The sequence below is a fragment of the Theobroma cacao genome, chromosome 5 (assembly GCF_053813885.1).
Source record: "Theobroma cacao isolate CCN51 chromosome 5, ASM5381388v1, whole genome shotgun sequence".
Lineage (NCBI taxonomy): Eukaryota > Viridiplantae > Streptophyta > Magnoliopsida > Malvales > Malvaceae > Theobroma > Theobroma cacao.
Window position 1 is genome coordinate 1,278,399 of NC_142643.1, and position 21,747 is coordinate 1,300,145.

The window sequence follows — 21,747 nt, forward strand, 5'->3', positions numbered from 1 at the left end:
TTTATTTAGATACAAATCAAAATTTAAAAACTCGTTTGAATGAGGAAAAAAAAGGTTTAGGGACTTAGTCAGGAAATAGATGAAAAGATATTTAATCAAACTTTCTCTCTAAAAAAATATGGGAATAATATTTCGGCCTACAAAATTGACCTATAGCTAATCAATGCTAATAACTCAAACCCTGACAGTGCAAGTGACATATTATTCTCTTATCTTGTGTTTTAAAAGATTTTTTCTTCCCCAGTTGTTCTTAAATTAAGCCGAGTTTGATTTGTGGGAAAGGTGCAAGTAATCAACAAAGAAATATATTTATACATATATATATATATATATATAATCACATAGAAAATCAAATACATGATCTGTTGCTTGTTTGAAACGTCTGAGTTAACAAATAGGGAAGTACAGGATACCATAAAATAAATATAAGCAAGAGTACCATTAACTACTTCTTCTTCTTCTTCCTTTGTTTTTGGGGGTTTTCAAAGACTAAATCAAGAACTTAATTAAGTAAATGAAAGGACCATTAAGCACAAGAATTCTTTGGAAGTTTAAGCAAGGAAAAGAAACAAAGCAAGGCCACATCCAAGACAATGGAGAAAACCCCTCCTAGACCAAAATTCAGGCTGCCTTAAACCTCATAACCCGACAGGTGTAGAAGTCACAGAATGTTTCCAGAGCAAGCAGAGCCAAGAGCAAGAAGGAGGCGAGAAAAGTGAGAAACCTCCAGGAGGAATATATGTACTTCTTCAGGATTTTGTTTGTCTTCACTCTCAGTGTGTTATCATAGTATCGGTTGACTTTTGTAATAGCTTCATCTATGTTTATGTCCCTATCTTTTGGCTCGATGGATTCACTCAACCCATTGAACAGTCCGGCAATCTCGACACTGTACAAATCACCTTTGATAACGTTTGCTTTCTTCAGCAAATTCACGTCTTCATCATTATCTATGATCCCATTCATTAATTGGGTGTATCGAGTGAAAGGCAAGGACTCTGATTTATCCTTTGACAGGCTTTCATATGCCACTAGGTTTCTCAGTATCACTTCTGAAGTAAGCTTCGAGCTGAGAATGTTTTCTGGGTCAGGCGCTGAGTTCAAGGTGATGACAGGAAGGTAGAGAGTTTGGTTATCGTATTTGATGTGATTGATGCCGTCACAGGTGGAGAATTTCAATCCTGCATTGTTTAGCTGTGAGGCTGTGGGAATCCAAGATCTGTCCCTATCGAAAAAATCGTGAGGGGTTATTCCAAGTAGTTCAAGCGAACTGAGAAGTAATGTCATGAGCTTTTCAGGAAGTGCTGCGAAGCGGAATTGTAGCTTAGATAACGTAGCTAGGAGCTTTTTGAAGACACTACAATCCGGGTTACTAGGGATCTCCATTGTTGAATCCTGCAGCTCATCCTCTTTCTCTTCCTTGGAAGAAGTGTTTATGACTTCTTTGGGACAAATGATCATTTGGTAGAAGAGATCTAACAAATGCTTATGCTTGACGACTTCTGAAGTTGAGGGTTTGAAGGTTAATTGAAGCGGAGAGAGAGTCTCACAAAAGTCAACCAAAATCTGGAGGTTATCAGACCCAGGCCTCTTTTCTGCTATTGCTTTCAGCACTATCATTGGAATTTGGTTCTCAAGCATTAGCATGTCTCTAAGGATCATATCAAGGTCTGGAGTCCTTTCTGAAAATTCAGCAAAAGGGTTCTTCCCGAACGAACCAGGCAGATTTTTGTAGTAATATAGAGCAGAATGAAGCACTTTGAGCAGGGACAAACCATCAATGGCCAATATCCATGCCAAAGTATCGGCGTGGATGTTTAAATGTCTTTGGTAACAGGTCCGGATAAGAAACTCCAGTCCCTCAATTTGAGCAACCAGCTGTTGAAAATCAACAACAAGCCAATCCTTTTGTGCTTTCACCGCCGCAGCTACTTTGAACCTCTGCATCTGATAGAGCTTGGGCCGGAAATGGTGATACGGTCCAAAGGCTAACAGCTGTGGAGCATAAGCTACAGGATTGGCAGCACGTAGCTGTTCAGGCACTTCAAAGACAGAGACAACAACTTCTTTAGCTTCTCCATTGTTCTCCAGGATGTCCTTTATTTCCACCACCCAATTTTCTTCAGGGAAACATGGACTGATAATTGACTCTGAAAAAACCATATTGCCCTGTCTGGTTAAATTTGGCCGGCTATATCCTGCGTTACCGTCTCTTAACTCTTTTATATAGCGATTGAGTAAATTACATAGAAACACTAAAGTCAACTTGCATTGGAGTTCATTGCGGTTGAAACTAAAAGTACTTGAAAAGATTTAAAAAATGAAATGGAGATCTGAAATCAAAGAGGACTTAGTCTGAGCAAACGTACGTTGCCCCAAGGGAACAGCTTTTGATTGGGGCTAGTTGGCTATTTGTTTATAAAACTTACCTGCAGACCTTCTCACTTCCACGCGGATCAGATAACGTTGTTTGCATGCTGGAATTTGCAGTTTTTAAAGTAATTCCCATTCTTCAAATAAAGCTAAATTGTCTGCGCCATTGAAAATTGAATCGTCTGCAAGATTCTACTTGCTAAAAAATTTTTCCATAACGAGAACGATGGTTCCTTCTGAGTAGGAGTATTCATAAATCTTTCATGAATACCAAAACTCAGCTCTTCATCAGGCCCATAGCTTATCTAAGTTATTTTAGCCCATGTCCGAGTTCTATTCAACTGGATTATTAAGCCCATTACCTTTGTTCTCGTTGACCTGAAATGCCCTTCGACAGCAATCTTTTCTTTTCTGCTTCCTGTCGTGATCTCACAGAAGATAGAGCAAACAAAGCAAAACCCTTTTAACTTCAAAACCCAAAACATTGATTTTTACTCTTTGTTATAATACCTTTCTATGTAAATAACCTTGCCTTTCATGGCACTCCAGGGATCTAGCTTTTGCTACAATGTAAGTTTAATTTTCTCCTGGTATCTTTATTGGTAATTCTGTTCATAGCTGAAGTTTCAGTTGCTATTGATTCCTTGAATTTGAATAAATGGGAAATTTTTATCTTTTAATCTAGTTAAAAACAGTTCGAGCTCTTAAATTTAAATCCTATTGATATGGTTCCAAGCTCACTTTTGATATCAATCTATTTGGGATAAAATGACTTCTTGAAATAATGGCAGCTATAATTTTTCTCTTACAACTATCTATATTTCAGTTTTCTCTGAATTTTTCTTTAATTGTTCCAGGTGAATGTTAATTGCGTGCCATGTTCAAGCACGAATAGTTTCAGGAGTCTTCATTGCTTTTCTCCACCACCTCCAAAGCGATGTCATGTGGTTTTAGCTAGGACTTCAACAGGAAACAGAACAGAGTTTTTTGCGGGTCCATGTCTGTCCAAGTTGCCAAGTGGCAGACCTCGTAAGTTTCTTGGCTTTGTAGTTGTCTGCAATGTTCTTTCTTCATCTAGGCCCAGGTTGTGTATGAAAAGCAGGCATTGTAAACTGTGTTCCTTTTTCTCTCCATCATTGCAGCTTCTCATCTTGCATGTTCTTCTAAAACTGTTACTTAATTCTTTGTCATCTTTGTTCTGGAAAATCGCATGGCTTGTTCATCAACTGCTAATGTAATTTCAGTTGTTCATGAAGAATGTCTGGTTCTAATTTTAGGATGCACAGTGTATTTCACACATTGTTGCCACATTGAGCATGTTTTTGCATTAAACAAAAATTTTTCCTCGGAGTTTTCTGAAATTTTGCTTACAAATTAATTGTTAAGTTGGTTGATCTAGTCCTTCTGGTAGATTGTTATCCATATTTCAAGCCCAAATTTAGCTTCCATAGAGTGCTTCAATTTGTCTTTTACTGGAAGAATTTATTTCCTTATTGGACTTGAGTTTCACGCAGGTCTAATTCTTGATAATTTAGTGCAGCACCTTTTAGAGAAAATTCGTGTATGTTATCGTTGATCCCTTGTCAAGCAAAAAGTGATGACCTCGAGGGAACCCTTAGCGGTGAAAGCATCATATTGGATGAACAAACCTTACAAAGGGACCTGCAGAATGCCATTGAGGAAGAAAACTATGCCCAAGCAGCAAGAATCAGGGATGACCTTCGAGTCCTCCATGAGAATAGCAAGGCTTCAGTACTGGCAGCAAATTCTCGGTTTTACGATGCTTTCAGGAGAGGGGATCTAGCCGCCATGCAGAACCTTTGGGCAAAAGGAGATGATGTGTGTTGTGTGCACCCAGGGGCAAACGGAATATCAGGTTATGATTTCGTAATGGAAAGCTGGGAAGTGGTATGGATGAACTACGAATTTCCACTAGAGATAGAGCTGAAAAACGTTCAAGTTCATGTTAAAGGGGATGCTGGATATGTCACATGCATGGAATTCATCAAGACGAAAGGTAGCAGTTGGGGAGGACAGTTTGTAACAAACGTGTTCGAGAGGATTAACGGTCAATGGTGTATATGCATTCACCATGCTTCTCTGGTCGACTTGTGAAATCATCTGCGCTTTTTCATCGGTATGTTCTGCACTTTTGAGTCAATTTATCAATGTATATTCATTTTGGTCTGTAGAACTGATTGTTTGAACTCCTGAAATTCGGGTGGATGTTAGCATAAATCGAGTTATTTCTCGAAGTATGTTCTAAATGGTTTAAACTTCCATCAACCTTCCCCCTGTTTCTTTCGTGCTAAAGTGCACATTGTTCAGTTAATGTAGTCAGCTTGCTTCATGATAATAACAAGGTTGTCTCCCTGCTCCAAAAAGGATATGCATTCTCGAACATGGATGATCTATGTGGGTATTTCAAGCCAAAGCTTTTCCTACATCTTTTATGTAAATTTGTTGAAGTAACATTCCATACATTATGCAATCAAGAGAAACTTTATATGAAACGAATATTACCCAAAAAGAAAGGGATAAATGGAGATGTTTCACTTCCCATACTATTGCAACAACCGAAGTTATAACAAAAATTTGAGCCAATTTCGTAGATGAGCATTTATGGTCGCATTCTTGCCAATCACATGAAAGAAGAGAACCCAGAATGACTTTATTACCACGCCGCATATTACTAGAACATTTCTGCTAATAATATGTAGGACTTTGCTGTTCTCTGACACTTTAGAGAAAAAAACTCACTCGATTAAAACAGTGAGTGGTATATTGAATGCCATTATTTCTTTTATACAAGTGATCTACTGGTAATGTCTAACAGGCCGGCCTACACCCCGATTCCCTGTATGTCTCACTAATCAAAGACTTAACCTGGCTTCACATTTTGGCACCTTTAAAGACTCGAGAGAGCTTATACCTGAAAAGCAAACCAGGTCTCGTGTTCGAATCTAGGCTCTCCCGACAGGGGAATGAGGTGGGTTTGGAGCATATTTCGCAGGCATGTTCCTGAGTACATTGATTGGTTTGTTCTCCATTCCATGGCTGCCATTCAGTATGGTCTCCTTTATAACTTTTCCTTCAGGCAGGTTGCCGAATTCTGGCAGATCAGAGGATTTCTGACAGCTTATAGCTGTTACAGAAATAAAGAACGCTTGTAATGCAGTGATTGACGAACTGAACTCAATCGCGTAGATTCCATTCTTATGTGGAACCAAGTTCAAGATAGGCCTGTTCTGTTGTGCTTCTCCCTGCAATAAGTACAAAACAAGAACTAATTCAGATAAGCAGAAAACATTATAATGTGGTGCAGGACCAAAAAGTATTAAAGAAAAAGAGGATACCTGGGCATAGAGATCAAGACGGTTGGGATTCAGGCATGCTTGACATGTCCTTGAAGTCTTACAACATCTTCTCTTCTGGTTGGAGAGAATACGTAATTTGCAACCAACATCCCAACCTCCACAGTCACATAATCCACCAGATTTCCATCGGTCAATCAATGGGGAAGGTATTCCTTTGTTTGGCAAGCTGTGGACACCACCAGGAAGTATGACAGTAGTACTATTAAAGCTTGCATTTTCTACAGGGTTGCAAGAGCACCCATCTGTAGCCAAACAATCTGTAAAGCCCTTCTTTGTTATGTCTTTATCACTGTGCTGTACATCAGTGCTTTCACCAGGCATTTTGATGACGACAGCAGCAAGCTCTGCATTTGGTGTAAATTTTGCTGATGCTTGATCTGCTGGTCTTTGCTCCACGCTAAACAGAACAGACTCTCTTACCACCGGATACTGATTACAAGAGTCCTCTGCGGTCAAGTCTGAAATAAGAGAATTGGAAATCCTCATTTGTCCGATAATATTATAGATGTAGCCACAATTTTTTTCCTTGTTTCCTTGACTTATCCAGCTGCCACTCTTCTTCTTAATTTCACTAACAGAAGAGAATATGTAACTCTGATCAGATCCCCCCTTTGCAGATGAAGCTAGACTTTTCATGGTAGTGGCAAGCATGTTACTGCCATTGTCCACAACAAATCTAAACATTGGCAGTCCATTCTTTATTGTAAGCTGTAGAAGGGCTTGGATCATTGATGACTCAAACTTTTCTTCCTGAGGGGATTCGTTAGTATTAACTGGCCTTGCACTAGAGGAATTCAAGCTTCCTTTTGACGGTTGAACAGTGTCAGTGAAACGAAAAGAATGCAAGCCTCTGGACTTCAGTAGCGGGTCTAGCATCCTTCTTAGGGGGCTGGACCTAGCTCTGTTATGGCCATTCACCTTCTCTCTGATTGTATCGTCCAAAAAACCAGAAGAATCAGATCTCACTGGACCAGACTTGACAGAAACATAAGTGGAGCTCAATTGTGGGGCAGTAGAACCTTCCTTAAAACTGAAACTTCTACTCATACGACTTAAGCTGAAACTAAAACGGCGATTTGGTGAACTACTTCTACTTTTTCTGGTTGCCAGCTCAGCCATTTCTTCTTCCAGTATCTTTAAAGTTTCAACATGAGCATCCAGAGATTTAATCTTGTTCTCTGCTGAATGCTTGCCTTCAGATCTTAAATTCCCTGAGTTATTTGAGAATGCAGACCCATGAGATGCATTAGATGAAGGCTCCAGACCCTGTGCCATGATATCAGTTGCAGGATTCATCTCAACTCCAGAAGGCAATGGACAAGAATGAGGAACTTCAGAACATAATTCCCCAGAGCGAACCTTCTGAAGGAAGTCACACGGAAAACTATTCCGGTTTGCTTCATTCAAAGTCCCATCAAATCGTTCTCGGGGTTCTTCAAAAAAGCTATTTCGGGCAGATCTTGGTCGAAGAAGAACAATATTCTTGTGCTCACCAGGAGAAACTTGATGAGCAAGATCAATTTCTGAGCCCTGTGTCTCCTTAGTTTTGTCACCCTCAGCATCCAGCTTTTTCCTAGAACCCAGTGAAACACCATAATGTCTGAATTTGGATGAAGAAGCCTCCACGTCTGAAGTATTTTTCAGATCCAAATCCTTTTTATTTACATCAATTTCCTGCCTCTGCTCTACTCTGTTTTTGGCTCCACCATCACAAACATTAACAGTTTCCTTTGGCAGAGGTGAAACCCCATGGTTTCTCATGTTTGATGACATATTTCCCATTTCCAAAGTTATTTTCTGATTTAACTCTTTTTTCTTCCCCTTGTCAAGAATTGCATCTGAATAAGTTGTGCCAGAGGATTTATATGTCTTGGATGTCTTCTTCTGCTGATCCAAGGTGCTCTTGGAAGCAGTTTCAATATCTTGGAAGTGTCTAACCTTCAGAGTAGATGGTTTTGCACCTCGAGGAAGGCCTTCTTTGTAAGATGAGTTAAGACTGGAGCAAGTTTGTTGGTGTTGCTTGCTTTTGTTGGCAGCAGTATCCTTGGGAACTGCACTAGAAAGGGCAGATGACTTGGTATTTGTTTTCATCAATGAAATTGTGCTTGTGGATGATACATCATTGCCAGTTATTTTAGGGATACGCTTTTGGTGGTGCTCCCATTTTTCTAGACGTGCCCAATCCAGAACCCCAACATTCAATGCATTCTCTTGAAAGTTTTCTCCGATGTCTACACGCTGTAGGTAGCCCGGCAAGTTTGACATGTACTTGACAAGCTCATCCTCTTTTGTTGGCTTACCCTTGCGAGGCTGCCCGTGGCAATCCCCTAAAGATTTTGTTTCAACCAAGGTGCTGTGGATTTGGTTTTGTCCTCGTTCACCTGGCAGATTACCATATGGAAGAGCAATACCATTCTTTCCTTTTAACTTCCCTTGACTCTTCAACCTCAGGTTTGCTTGAGGCAACTGAGTTTTCTCCTTCACTATCTTTGAGTTTTGCTGCAGGTTTGAACTCCTTTTTGACTCTGAACCAAATCCCATGTCCCTCAGAGGTTCAACGTATTCATTAGCTTTTCTTCTATCAAATGGCATGAAATCAAATATTATTGTGCTTCACCAAGACATTTGAGCTGCAAGAGTGCAAAGGAAGAGAGGATCTCACACAAGCAGTTTAACAATTTGATTGAATAACCTGGTTTATAGCTGAATATAATATATGTTATAATATACTATATTATTGCTCATCTTAAAAGTCACATTAGCAAAACATGTCAAATTTCCTCCCCACACCTATTTGAACAAAAACTTGTCCTAATCATCTGTGGTCAACAAATGCAGCAAAAAAACTTATTCTAATCATCTGTGGTCAAACAAATCCTAGCTCATCATTCTTAGCTGCCCATAGGTCCATTTTCCCTATGGCAAAACACATAAACACAAAATCAAAGGAACTAAGAAAAATAAAATTTTATTCAAAGATAACAAAAGTAACATTACAAAAGCTTCGGTAACTTGACAGCACATCAAAGGATCAAATGAAATGACTTAGGTGATTCCAGTTGTAACAATTCTAATGTCATTAGCAATCACAGTTATTTACCATTGAAAAAGGCCCCAAAGTTGAAATTTTTTCCTCCCATTTACAAGAAAGTCAATCATTGGTCCAGTAATTCTTACGGTACAGAAAAGAAAACAAGAAAGATACTAATTTATATCGACGCTTTATTTTCTCTCTTTAATCTACAGCATATTTAAAGCTCTGATCAATATTCATTCTCCAAACAACCAAACACAACCAGCCGCATTCGATTTCCGTCGAAAACAAAAAGAATCTCACAGATCCAAAAAAATAATATTAATCAAGAATCACCGAATTCAGCATCTGTTTGGCAGTCGAGAAAAAAACGGAAAATGCAACAGAAAACAAGAAAAAAAGTTTTCCACTCTTCAAAACCAGCAGCTAGCAACAAGCATCCATTTCTTAATCTTATAATGTCCATCTGGAACAAAATGAATAAAACAAATAAATAAAAATACTATTTCTTCACTACTCTTCATTTTCTTTCTTGTTTCTCAGCAATCAAACGGAGCATTTAATTAACAAGAAAAGAAAAAACAAAGCGAAATTAATCAAGAAAAAAAGAAAAATAGAATCGTTACCAGCTAGAAATGGGGGACAATGCAGGTTGAAGAAAGTGACGCGAGTCTCGAAATACTCGCCGATCTCGATTACAGAAAGAAAAGCAAGTCGGCGATAATCCCGAACGCCAAAAAAGAAAAACAAAGCAAACAAACTCAACGTAGATTCTAAGCAAAGTAAAGAATTAACAATTACCGCCCACTCAAAACAAAGAACAAAACAATCCTCTTGTGAAAAGCAATCGCCGATTTTCCTTTCTTCTTTCACTCCATCCAAACAACAAAATAAAGAAGGAAAAAGAAGCAAACAATCAGTGCCAGAGAAAAAAAACGCGGTTGACAGAGAAGAGAGAGTGAGTGAGAGAAAGAGAGGGAGACGTGAGTCTTGACGTTTGGCGTTATTCAGTGTTATTTTTCTTTGACCATATATTTGTGGATCGGACGGTTAAAAGGCGGGGAGGGGGCCAATCAAAGATGGCGGGGGATTTGGCGAGGAATGTGGGACCTGCTAGTCGCGACTTTAAGGACCAATTCTTGCCCGTGGGGACGAATCCCGATGGATTTGTGTGGGTCCTACGCGCCAGCCCCCGGGGTGGGTCTACATCAGCGGACTTCCTTCTCTTTATTATTGCCTTTAATTATTATGATGAGATGGGGCTGCATGCACCGATTAGAGAGGCTTAGACGCCTAATTGAATAGGCGTTAAGTCTTGGATTACTGACTCTTAGTATTTGTCTTTACTGCCTTCCACAGTTCTGATTTTGTTCCTCCACTGACTCTTGGTTCCCTTGAATTACGTTGCACGGTTTTTTAAACAAATTTGTGGCTCCATTAATTATATATAAAAAAAACTTTAACTATACTTGTCATGATTTCAAATATTTTTTAATTAATTTTTATAAATAAATTTTATTTTTATAAAAAATTATATTTATTAATTTTATCTAATAAAATTAACAAAATATTCTTAATTTAAAAATTAATATATTTATTTTATATAATTATTAATTTTTATTTAAAATTAATATATTTATTTATATAATTATTAATTTTATTTAAATTTAATAATTTAACTTTTTCTTAATAACAGAACTTACACACAATAATTAACACAAAGTATTACGTGAGAAAAACAATTAAAATTATAAGAAATGTAAGTAGAGTTTACAAATTATATTTTTAATTTTTAATTTTTTTTACATATAATAAATGATTTCATGAAGTAAATGAAATGATTGATTATTTGAATTATTTTTCAATTTTTTCATCACATTTCAAGATTTTATTTTTTATGTCCCAAGTCCTTGTATTTTGAATATAAACAAAAATTAAAAAAAAAACATTTTTCTTGACATAATAAACTCTGACATTTTAATGTATTCGAAAATTTTAAAACTCGATAATTCTGTAAGAATTTAATCTCTTTCTTAATAGGTGTAAATGCATAAATGCTTTTGTTTCTTTTGATAACAAAAATTAAGATTAAAAAAGTCATCTTGATTTTGTTGACAATCATTCAAGAGACAGAAAAAATAAACTAAAATTAAATGGCCGAAATATTCAACAAAGGTTTACTAACTATATAGACTTTTAATTATTTATTTATTTATTTTTCAAAAAAGCAAAGGCAAGCTTGGCCCCACAAATATTACAAAAATAAAATAAAATTGTGGGGAAAATTCTTGAAAGTATATTTAATGGGAATCTTTGTTCGCAATTCTTTTCTTTCTCTGTCCCTCTTTTAGGATTGTCGTATTCCAATCTTGGCATGCATTCAACCTTTCACCTTTAATGGCCAAAAAGAATAAAGGCATTGTAGGCGATTTAACACACTTTATTAAAGATTAAAAGCGAAAAATATTTATTCTAACTTATTCCTATCCAAAAATAAAACAAAATTCTTTTTGTCTCACCACTTTGGGAAATCAAAGTCTTTCGTTATTGCAAATTCTTCTATCGGGGTTGATGGGTTAAAGCTAAAATTGTTTCTTGTGAAATGGTTAATTCTCCGTAAAGGAAAACGAATGACGGAAATGATTTGATTCTTGTTTTTTTTTTTTTTTTTTTACAATGTTTTTAAATTTTTATATTTGATATATTGTTGATATTATATTCTGATAATGTATTAAATATAAATTCGATTGTTTTGTTTAGAGATTGTTAAATTGGTAAGGAATGGGATTCATGAATCCTAAATAGTTAGATAAGAAGATAAAGTAGCAAATCTAAGATGGATTCTTCTGGGGTTGTAGCTTTGGCAACTATCTTTGCAACTTGTTCGACAAAATCCACTATAATATTGGAAATACACCAAATAAAATGTTATGAATTTCATCAAATTTTTGTCCAAAAATAAAAGACAAATGGTACCCCATTGAATGACAGGACAATTCAGGCATGAGTGTCATGTTGGAGGACCAGAGTCCAGCTCTGCACCAATTGCTCTTTGATCTGTCCCTTTAGAGAGGATGTCGGATACAACGTATTTCTTTTTGGGTCTTCAGATTTTGGTTCAGCCTGATTGATTAGCAAGCCGAACCCAACACATTTATCATGCGAAACAGGCCTGAGCATGTTTAAAGTCCGTTTAGTAATAAAAAATAAAAAAATTTATCTCATGAAATATTTTATAAAAAAATTGAAGATAAAATATACAAAAATTTTTTTATTTTTAATCATAATTTCACACGAATTTATTAATTTTTAAAATAAATATTTAATCAAATGCATAAATGACATTAATACTTAAATATTAAATGTTTAAAAAATTCTTTTTTTCTTCTTACTTTTTTCTTTCTTTTAGATTGATTGATGATGTTTCTTACTGGCCACTAGATCGGTGCTCCATGGAGGCAATGGTCGACCGGCGAAAGTAGTGTTGGTTTTTTAAAAAAAAATTATAATTTTTTAATTTTTTAAAATAATAAAAAGTATAAATATCTTTTTATTATTGATACGTTATTAAATTAACAGAGTTAATTAACAATTAGATTTATATGTTCCACATAAATATTTTTTCGAAAGAGTGTTTATTTTAAAAATTAATAAATTTATATGAAATTATGATTAAAAATTAAAAATTTTTTAAATTTTATTCAAAAATTTAATTTTTTTATTATTTAAATAAACAATCGAAAATATTTATTATTATTATTTAGATCATCTCCTGGGTGCACAGCTTATATAGTTAGTGGAATTTTATTATTGACGTATAAAAAATTAAAAAAAAAATATTTTGCGTCAAGACAAGCTTTACCTTGCCGTAGCCACGCGACAAACCAAGGGATGTGGATCCAAATTAACGTTGGTCTCTGTGCAGCGAGGCCACAGCCAAACTAAGTAATGCACATGCTGGATCTACCTCACGATTCTTCTGAAAACCAGGGAGCTAAAGCAAAATTCCTTCAAAGAATCAAAAATGGAACAAGCAGAACCCCAAGTACCCCACGTGGTGTTCTTGCTCATCCCTGCACTTGGCCACATCAAACCCATGCTCAAGCTAGCAGAGTTTCTCAGCCGTGCCAGTTTCCAAGTCACCTTCATAAACACGCAACGCATCCACGATCGTCTCCTCTCCACCGACTTGCTGGCACGCTACCCTGAGTTTCAGTTCCTGACGATCCCAGATGTTGTACCACGTGATCGTCCACGCTCGGGCACTATGTGTCCGGGTGATTTTTTATTGGCTACAGGTCCTGTGATCAAGCCAGCACTCCGTCAGCTTTTGATTTCGCTTTGCAAGAAAAAGGGACGGTGGCAGCCTGCTACGTGCATAATCGAAGATGGGTTATTGTCTTCTTCTGTTATTGATGTTGCAGAGGAATTTCAGGTTCCTGTCTTCGCTTTCCGAACATTGAGTGCTTGTTGCATCTGGACTTACTTCCATGTACCTAAGCTCGTTGAAGAAGGGGATTTTCCAGTGGTACAAGGTTAGTTGGATCAACGCAATTCTTATCACATTTTCAGCTAGTTGTTTTCTCAAAGGATTTCTGGTTTAAGTTACTGGGTTGATTTCCTCTAAGGAATAGCAGAAAACTGGATAAATCACCAACAAGAATAAGATAATTGTATGCATGCTCCGATAATCAAATGGCTAACAATCAGATTCTTGATTACTTGTATATAACTAAGAAAAGAAGTGGCAAGCTAACCACTTACCTTGATCTGGCATTCTTGTGGTATCTCTGTTTTGGATAATTGAGATTTTTATTTATCAAAGAACAGCAGGAATTTGCCTGCTACAGAGGAAGCAACCTGCAGAAGCAGGAAACAATGGAAAAGATGGAACATCAAACAAAAATGTTATCTCCTAAACCCCAATTTGCACTTAGCTCCCTGTTTACATGATCATTAGCAATGTTGTGTATCCCATCAAGTCTGAATTTAATAGAATCTATGATGCAATTAAGAAAAAAAAAAACTCTTTTATGATTCATTATCATTTACCTTGGTTTTAACTTGTATGGTGTTGCAGATAAAGACATGGACAAGCCAGTCACTTGCATTCCAGGACTAGAGAATGTTGTTCGACGTCGAGATCTTCCGGGAATTTTCAGGATTGAGAGAGCTGATGATCCAGGCTTGGAATTCTTTATCAACGACCAAACCTTAGTCATGCCACGAGCATTTGCATTGATACTCAACACTTTCGATGGACTTGAAGCAACCATGATATCTAAACTGGCTTCTGTTTTTACCAAAATGTACACTGTCGGTCCTTTACACGGTCTCTCCAATGCCCGCGCGAAGGACTTAACAACTTCAGCATCAAGCAACAGTATTCTATGGAAAGAAGATAGAGGCTGCATGCCTTGGCTTGATTCTCAGCCGTCAAGATCAGTTGTTTTTGTTAGCTTTGGGAGTTTAATAGGCTTGACACGAGACAAAATGCTTGAGTTCGGACATGGCTTGGTGAATAGTGGCTATCCATTTTTGTTGGTCATTCGACCAGACTTAATTACGGGAGAGGCTGATCCAAGCCTGATCCTAGGGGAGCTGACAGACATGATAGAAGACAACAAAGGATTGATGGTAAGTTGGGCTCCTCAAGAAGAGGTCTTGGCTCACCCAGCTATCGGTGTGTTCTTAACCCACAGCGGATGGAACTCGACCTTGGAGAGTGTATATGCAGGAGTACCCATGATTTGTTGGCCTGCAATTGGTGACCAACAAATCAACAGCAGGTTCGTGAGTGATGTGTGGAAAATCGGTCTTGACATGAAAGATACCTGTGACAGATCAACGATTGAGAAAATGGTGAGAAGCCTGATGGAGGATAAAAGAGAAGAGATCATGAAATCAGTGAATAAGATTAAGAAGCTGGCTCATGAAACTGTCAAGGAAGGGGGCTCTTCTTTCTCCAACCTTGAGAAATTGATTGATGACATTTGGTCAATGAGTCATTTTGCTCGGAAGGAAAGAAGTGACTAGAAGGCATTAGCATTTCACCAGTTATAAAACAATGTATTCTAAATAATAAATGTTAGTAGGCATCCTATAAATATTATTGAAATCTATATCAACAAACGATTCAACAAAACTCTCTATTGCTAAATCTTTCTCGACAATTAATGTCTTTTTTTATTATATATGTCAATCTTCTTGTTATCGACAAATTCATACTTGGGATGAGCATGTTCGAATTTATTACAAGAAAAGAATTAATTTTGTTACATATAAGTTGAAAATTGTACAATGAAACCAACAGTTGCAGCTAGAGCCTAGAGAAACATCATTAATGGTGTAAACACTAGCCATCGGAGTACTAATGTCAGAGAGAGCAAGTTGAAGTTTATTTCATTAGTGACTTAGTTAATTAGATTTAAATGCAAAAGAACAATGGAGAACTCATCCCTATGACAAGTGCTCAGTCGGAAGCACTGCAGAACAGGTAACAGCAATGCAAGAGGGCATATGGGCAAAATGTAGTTTTGGCCTCTAACTCATACCACCATTCTCTTCTTAAATAATAATAATAATAATAAAGGAAAGAAGTGCACACATGAAGGAAGAAAGATCAGAAACTTCTTGAATTAGAAAGAAGAACAAAAATATGACTCATCCATCATAAATGAGTTGTTCATGAAGTTTTTTTTTTTCCTTTTTTGAGAATTTCTCATCTTTCATCTTTCCTTTGTCTGTTATGTGAATAATCTTTTAGTCCAATGCAATATATATGTATATAAGTCATCATAAATTTGCAAAGTGTTGCTCAATGTTGTGAACAGATAAAGTGGCTTGAACATTTTAAGTAGAATTCTGAATATTCTGAACAGTATATACTTAGTTTACAGTATTTCTTTTAATTGAATATTGCTAAGAAGGAAGAACAGAACCCATCAGCGGTCGTTAATGTTGATAAATTATGGAGGATGAAAATATGGCTCCTGTTAGGAAGCGTCTCTTTTAGGTTGAGTAGAACAGGGATGAATAGAGTAATTGCAAAATGAAAGAAAAAGCACACACTTCATTCATAATCCAAACAATATATACAACCTACTAGCTACTTGGTAGTTATAAGGAATTACAAGTAAAAGCATGATAAAAAATAACTAAATACAACATCACGTTTTCAACTTCCGCGTACAAGTCGTGCTGCTATTTTCAACTGACTGTAACTTGTTGCCAGCATTATTAGCAACACTCCTCCTTAATGCTTGCAACCTGAATCATCAACTTATCTTTGTTAAGTTCAAAACTTGACCTAGACTGAGGCTTGGTCATTATGTTCGCAACCTGGTCTTCTGATTTGCAGTATTGCACAAGTATCTCCCCTTTCTTTTCTGCATCTCTGAGGGCATAGTACTTGATGTTGATATGCTTGGTTCTTCCATGAAACACAGGATTCTTGGTCATGGAGATTGCAGACTTGTTATCAAGAAACAACTTTGTAGGATTGGTTTGATCCATGCCAAGATCATGCAGAATTTTCCTTAGCCAGATTGCTTGATTTGAAGCTTCAGCTGCTGCCATATATTCTGCCTCAGATGAGGATTGTGCCACTGTATTCTGCTTGTGAGAGTTCCATGAAAAAGGACCATTTCTCAGAGAAAATATGTAGCCTAATATGCTTCTACCATCATCGTTGCAGCCACCCCGGTCACTATCTGAAAATCCAACAAGCTCAATAGTCTTGTTTTTTATGAAATTTATCCCATGACAGGTTGTACCTCTTAAATATCTGAAAACCCTTTTAACAGCAACCAGATGAAGTTGACTTGGTCTCTGCATGAATCTTGAGAGATAACTTACAGCAAACATTATCTTTGGATGGGTAGAACAAATATATAGTAGACATCTTATAAGACTTCGATAATCACTGGCACTCTATAATATTTCACCAGAATTGAGAGATAACTTTTCATGTGCAACTAAAGGAGTTGAGGTTGACTTACATTCTGCCATCTTGAAACGTTTGAGGACTTCTTGAATGTAGTTGATTTGAGAAAGAGTAATATTTTCCTTGGACTGATAAATTTCAAGACCAAGAAAATATTTCATTTGACCGAAATCAGACATGTGAAACTCCTTTTTCATTGCTGATTTAAATTCCCTGATACTTGCTTGATCTCCATTAGTAATGAAGATATCATCAACATAAAGAGACATAATTACTGCCATTTCATTTTTTATTTTCTTCACATACAAAGTAGCTTCATTCAAGCTCTTGTAAAAACCTTGAGCTAATATGTAGGCATCAATCCTACTGTACCAAGCACATGGTGCTTGTTTCAGGCCATATAGTTCCTTATGAAGCTTATATACTTTGTTTTGTTTGTCACCAACTTCAAATCCTCTTGGTTGCTCGATGAATATTTCTTCATTGAGTTTACCAATCAAAAAGGCAGACTTAACATCAATGTGGTAGATTTTCTAATCAAGTGCAGTAGAGAGAGCTATGAGAAGTCTGATGATATCAAGTCTTGCGACTGGTGCAAAAGTATCATGATTGTCTATTCCAGCAAGTTGAGAATAACCTTTTGCGATCAATCTCGCCTTATTTTTGTTAAGGCTTCCATCAGAGTTGAATTTTCGTTTGAAAATCCATTTGACATCAATTACATGGCCATTGATTGGTCTGTCTAGCAATGACCAAGTATGATTGTTCGTCCGTCACATGATCGTCCACGCCCCGGCCTATTTAGCCTCCATGACAAGATATTATCTCTAGGGTCTGTGATCAAGCTAGCGCTCGGTGAGCTTTTGATTTCTTCCCTGGTGGGGACGAATCCTGATGGACTTGTGTGGGTCCTACGCCCCACCCCCTGAGGTGGGTCTTCATCAGTAGACTTCCTTGTCTTTATTATTGTGTTTAATTATTATGATGAGATGGGGCTGCATGCACCAATTAGAGAGGCTTAAGCACCTAATTGGATAGGCGTTAAGTCTTGGATTACTGACTCTTAGTATTTGTCTTTACTGCCTTCCACAGTTCTGATTTTGTTCTTCCTCTGACTCTTGGTCCCCTTAAATTACGTTGCACGGTTTTTAAACAAATTTAGGGCTCCATTAATTATATATAAAAAAACTTTAATCATATTTGTCATGATTTCAAATATTTTTAATTAATTTTTATGAATAAAATGCATTTTTTAAAAAAGTTATATTTATTGATTTTATCAAATAAAGTTATCAAAATATTCTTAATTTAAAAATTAATATATTTATTTATATTTACAATAATTTTATTTAAAATTAATAATATAACGTTTTCTTAATACCAGAACTTACTCACAGGAATTAACATAAAGTATTATGTGAGAAAAACAATTAAACTTATAAGAAATGTAAGCGGAGTTTACAAATTATATTTTTAATTTTTAATTTTTTTACGTTATAATAAATGATTTCATGAAGTAAATGAAATGATTGATTATTTGAATTATTTTTCAACTTTTTTTTATCACATTTAATTTTTTTTATTTCCCAAGTCCTTGTATTTTGAATATAAAAAAATAAAAAAACAATTTTCTCCACATAAATAAATTCTAACATTTTAATGTATTTGGAGTTTTAAAACTCGATAATTTCTTAAGAATTTAGCCTCTTTTCTTAATAGGTGTAAATGCATAAATAATTTTTTTTTGTTTTGATAACAAAAAACTAAGATTAAAAAAGTCATCTTGATTAAAAAGTTATAAGATAAAAAGAGTGTTGACAATCATTCAAGAGATAGAAAAAATAAACTAAAATTAAATGGGCCAAATATTCAACAAAGGCTTACTAACTATATAGGCTTTTAATTAATTAGTTATTTATTTATTTTAAAAAATGCAAAGGCAAGCTTTGCCCCACAAAAATTAAAAAAAATAAAATTGTGGGGAAAATTCTTGGAAGTACATTTAATGGGAATCTTTGTTCACAATTCTCTTCTTTCTCTGTCCCTCTTTTAGCATTGTCGTATTTCAACCTTTCACCTTTGATGGAAAAAAAAATAAGGGAGCGTTTAGTACGAGAGAAGTAAGAGCACATTCCCTGAAATGTGTCCAATTAAATTATATTATCGTGTTTATTTTGCAACAGACAACTGTAATGTGAAATTGTAATGCAATCACATTACACTGCACTCTGTAATGTTTTTAAATACACTTTTACCCTTCAACTTTATTACCTTATTAAAAATATTTTGTAACGTTATAATTAAAATAAAAAATATTAAAATAAAATATATAATATAAAAATCAAAAATTAAATTAAAATAAAATATAAGAAATTAAAATTTATATAATATAGGTAAAAGAAATTAAAATAAAATATATAATATAAAAATTATATTAAGAAATAAAAAAATAAGATTATAATAAAATAAAAATAAAATATATGACATTAAAAATATATTTAAGAGATGATATTATATAAAAATTAATAATAAAAAATACAAGTATATTAAACTTATATTTTAATAAATAGGGGTAATTTTAAAAATTAACATTACATTCTCAACAAAGTACTTGTAAACCAAATGCTGCAATGTTATCTTCCCTGTATTTTAATTATTATTTTGCTTGTATACTAAACACTGTAATATTATTTTTCCTGCAATCACATTACCTGTAATCATATTGCATTGTAAAGTACCAAATGCCACCTAAAGGCATTATAGGCGATTTAACAAACTTTATTAAAGATTAAAAGCGAAAAATATTTATTCTAATGTATTCCTATCCAAAAATAGCATAAAATTCCTTTTATCTCACCTATTCGAAAATCAAATCTTTCCTTATTGCAAATTCTTTTGTTGGGGTTGGTGGGTTAAAGCTAAAATTGTTACTTATGAAATGGTTAATTCTCCGTAAAGAAAAACAAATGACGGAAATGATTTGATTATTATTTTTTTAATTTTTTATAATATTTTTAAATTTTTATATTTGATGTATTGTTGATATTATATTCTGATAATGTATTAAAAACCTGTTTGGCCTAACTTTTTTTAATATAAAAGTTATTATTAAGTTCTTATAAAAAATAATAGTTTTTAGAATTAAGCTAAAGTTGTTTGGTAAATTATTTAACAAAATAAATTATGTAAACTCTAATTTCGATCAGAATTACCATAAAAGGTATTTATGCTATCTTCAATCACTTTATAAATTATAATGTAATACTTTAAGTTTATATATAATTTCATATGTTAAAATTGAAGAAATCAATAAAAAAGGAATAATATTCAAACTTATATAGTAGCAATAGTATTATATTTTTGTTGATCTAACAAGCAATCGAACCTTGATACTTCAATTCTCAAAAAAGAAGAGAAAAGAAGAAATGATGTATTTAATATTACAATCATTTTTGGTGAAAAAGAGAGAAAATCTGTAAATAGTATCTGAATACAATTTTGAATTTTAATTTTTTTTAAATTTTTGTAAGAACAAAAAAATTTTAGATTTTGATATTCTGTTGTTGGGTCTTCTTTTTTTTATTAGTTTTTGTAGAGAGAGGTAGAGAATAGGGAAATCGTGATTTATGTTGAAGAATAGTAATTTGTGGAGGAAAAGAGAGGAGAGGGAGATTAATTGAAAGAGAGGTATTTCTTGAAAATTAATATGTTTTTAAAAGAAGAAAAGAAAAAGCTCATCCTTAGACCTTTTTTTTAAGCTTTTTTTTTTAAATTTTGTTCTTAAAAAAAAGTTACTTTTTTTTAAGAGTTTCTTAAAATATTATATTTGATTTAACTTTTATTTTTAAGAAATAGATACGTTGAAAAAAAATTAGGCCAAACATGTACTAAATATAAATCTGGTTGTTTTGTTTAGAGATTGCTAAATTGGTAAGGAATGAGATTCATGAATCCTAAATAGTTAGATAAGAAGATAAAGTAACAAATCTTAGATGGATTCTTTTGGGGTTGTAGTTTTGGCAAATATCTTTGCAACTTGTTCGACAAAATCCACTATAATATTGGAAATGCACCAAATAAAATGTTATGAATTTCATCAAATATTTGTCCAAAAATAAAAGACAAATGGTACCCCACTGAATGACAGGGCAATTCAGGCATGAGTGTCATGTCGGAGGACCAGGGTCCAGCTCTGCACCATTTGCACTTTGATCTGTCCCTTTGGACAGGATGTCGGATACAACATATTTCCTTTTGGGTGTTCAGATTTTGGTTCAGCCTGATTGATTAGCAAGCCCAACCCAACACATTTATTATGTGAAACAGGCCTGAGCATGTTTAAAGTCCGTTTAGTAATAAAAAATAAAGAAAATTATCTCATGAAATCTTTTATAAAAATTTTTCAGGTAAAATACACAAATTTCTTTATTTTTAATCATAATTTCATACGAATTTATTAATTTTTAAAATAAATAATATATAAATAACATTAATACTTAAATGTGAAATATCTAAAATATTTTTTTTACTCTTTTCTTTCTTTTAAATTGATTGACGATGTTTCTTGCCACCATATCAGTGCTCCTTGGGGCCAATGGTCGATCGGTGAAGGTAGTGTAGGTTTTTTTAAAAAAGTTATAAATTTATAATTTTTAAAATTATTAAAAAGTAAAATTATTTTTTTATTATTAATATGTTATCAAATTAACAAAGTTAATTAACTATTAGATTTATGTGTTTCACATAGATATTTTTTTGAAAAAAATTTTATTTTAAAAATTAATAAACTCGTATAAAATTATAATTAAAAATTAAAAAATTTATAAATTTTATTCAAAATTTTAATATTTTTCTATTATTTAAATAAACAATTGAAAATATTTATTATTATTTATATCATCTCTTGGGTGCACACCTTGTATAGTTAGTGGACTCTTTTTATTGACTAGTAGAAACAGTGTTTTAAAAAATATTTTACGTCAAGACGAGCTATACCTTGCCGCAGCCACGCAACAAAC

General features: G+C 34.4%; 4 protein-coding genes across 4 annotated transcripts; 2 read left to right on the forward strand and 2 right to left on the reverse strand.

The window, feature by feature from the left end:
• Nucleotides 1-621: 621 nt before the first annotated feature.
• LOC18597636 (putative UPF0481 protein At3g02645) lies at nucleotides 622-2,163 on the reverse strand. Its single transcript, XM_007026778.3, has one exon. It carries the CDS (start codon nucleotides 2,161-2,163, stop codon nucleotides 622-624), a length of 1,542 nt encoding a protein of 513 aa, XP_007026840.3.
• A 613-nt stretch (nucleotides 2,164-2,776) lies between these two features.
• On the forward strand, nucleotides 2,777-4,774 carry LOC18597637 (uncharacterized). Its single transcript, XM_007026780.3, has 3 exons — nucleotides 2,777-2,943; nucleotides 3,231-3,402; nucleotides 3,914-4,774. The coding sequence occupies exons 1-3, from the start codon at nucleotides 2,911-2,913 to the stop codon at nucleotides 4,486-4,488; spliced, it is 780 nt and encodes a 259-aa protein (XP_007026842.3). The 5' UTR covers nucleotides 2,777-2,910; the 3' UTR covers nucleotides 4,489-4,774.
• Nucleotides 4,775-5,019: 245 nt separating this feature from the next.
• Nucleotides 5,020-9,776, reverse strand: LOC18597638 (uncharacterized). The gene is made up of 3 exons (XM_007026782.3): nucleotides 9,411-9,776; nucleotides 5,730-8,380; nucleotides 5,020-5,636 (listed from the first exon to the last, which is right to left on the reverse strand). The coding sequence occupies exons 2-3, from the start codon at nucleotides 8,340-8,342 to the stop codon at nucleotides 5,337-5,339; spliced, it is 2,913 nt and encodes a 970-aa protein (XP_007026844.3). The 5' UTR covers nucleotides 8,343-8,380; nucleotides 9,411-9,776; the 3' UTR covers nucleotides 5,020-5,336.
• Nucleotides 9,777-12,680: 2,904 nt separating this feature from the next.
• Nucleotides 12,681-14,997, forward strand: LOC18597639 (7-deoxyloganetic acid glucosyltransferase-like). Its single transcript, XM_007026783.3, has 2 exons — nucleotides 12,681-13,319; nucleotides 13,865-14,997. The coding sequence occupies exons 1-2, from the start codon at nucleotides 12,809-12,811 to the stop codon at nucleotides 14,818-14,820; spliced, it is 1,467 nt and encodes a 488-aa protein (XP_007026845.3). The 5' UTR covers nucleotides 12,681-12,808; the 3' UTR covers nucleotides 14,821-14,997.
• Nucleotides 14,998-21,747: the final 6,750 nt, after the last annotated feature.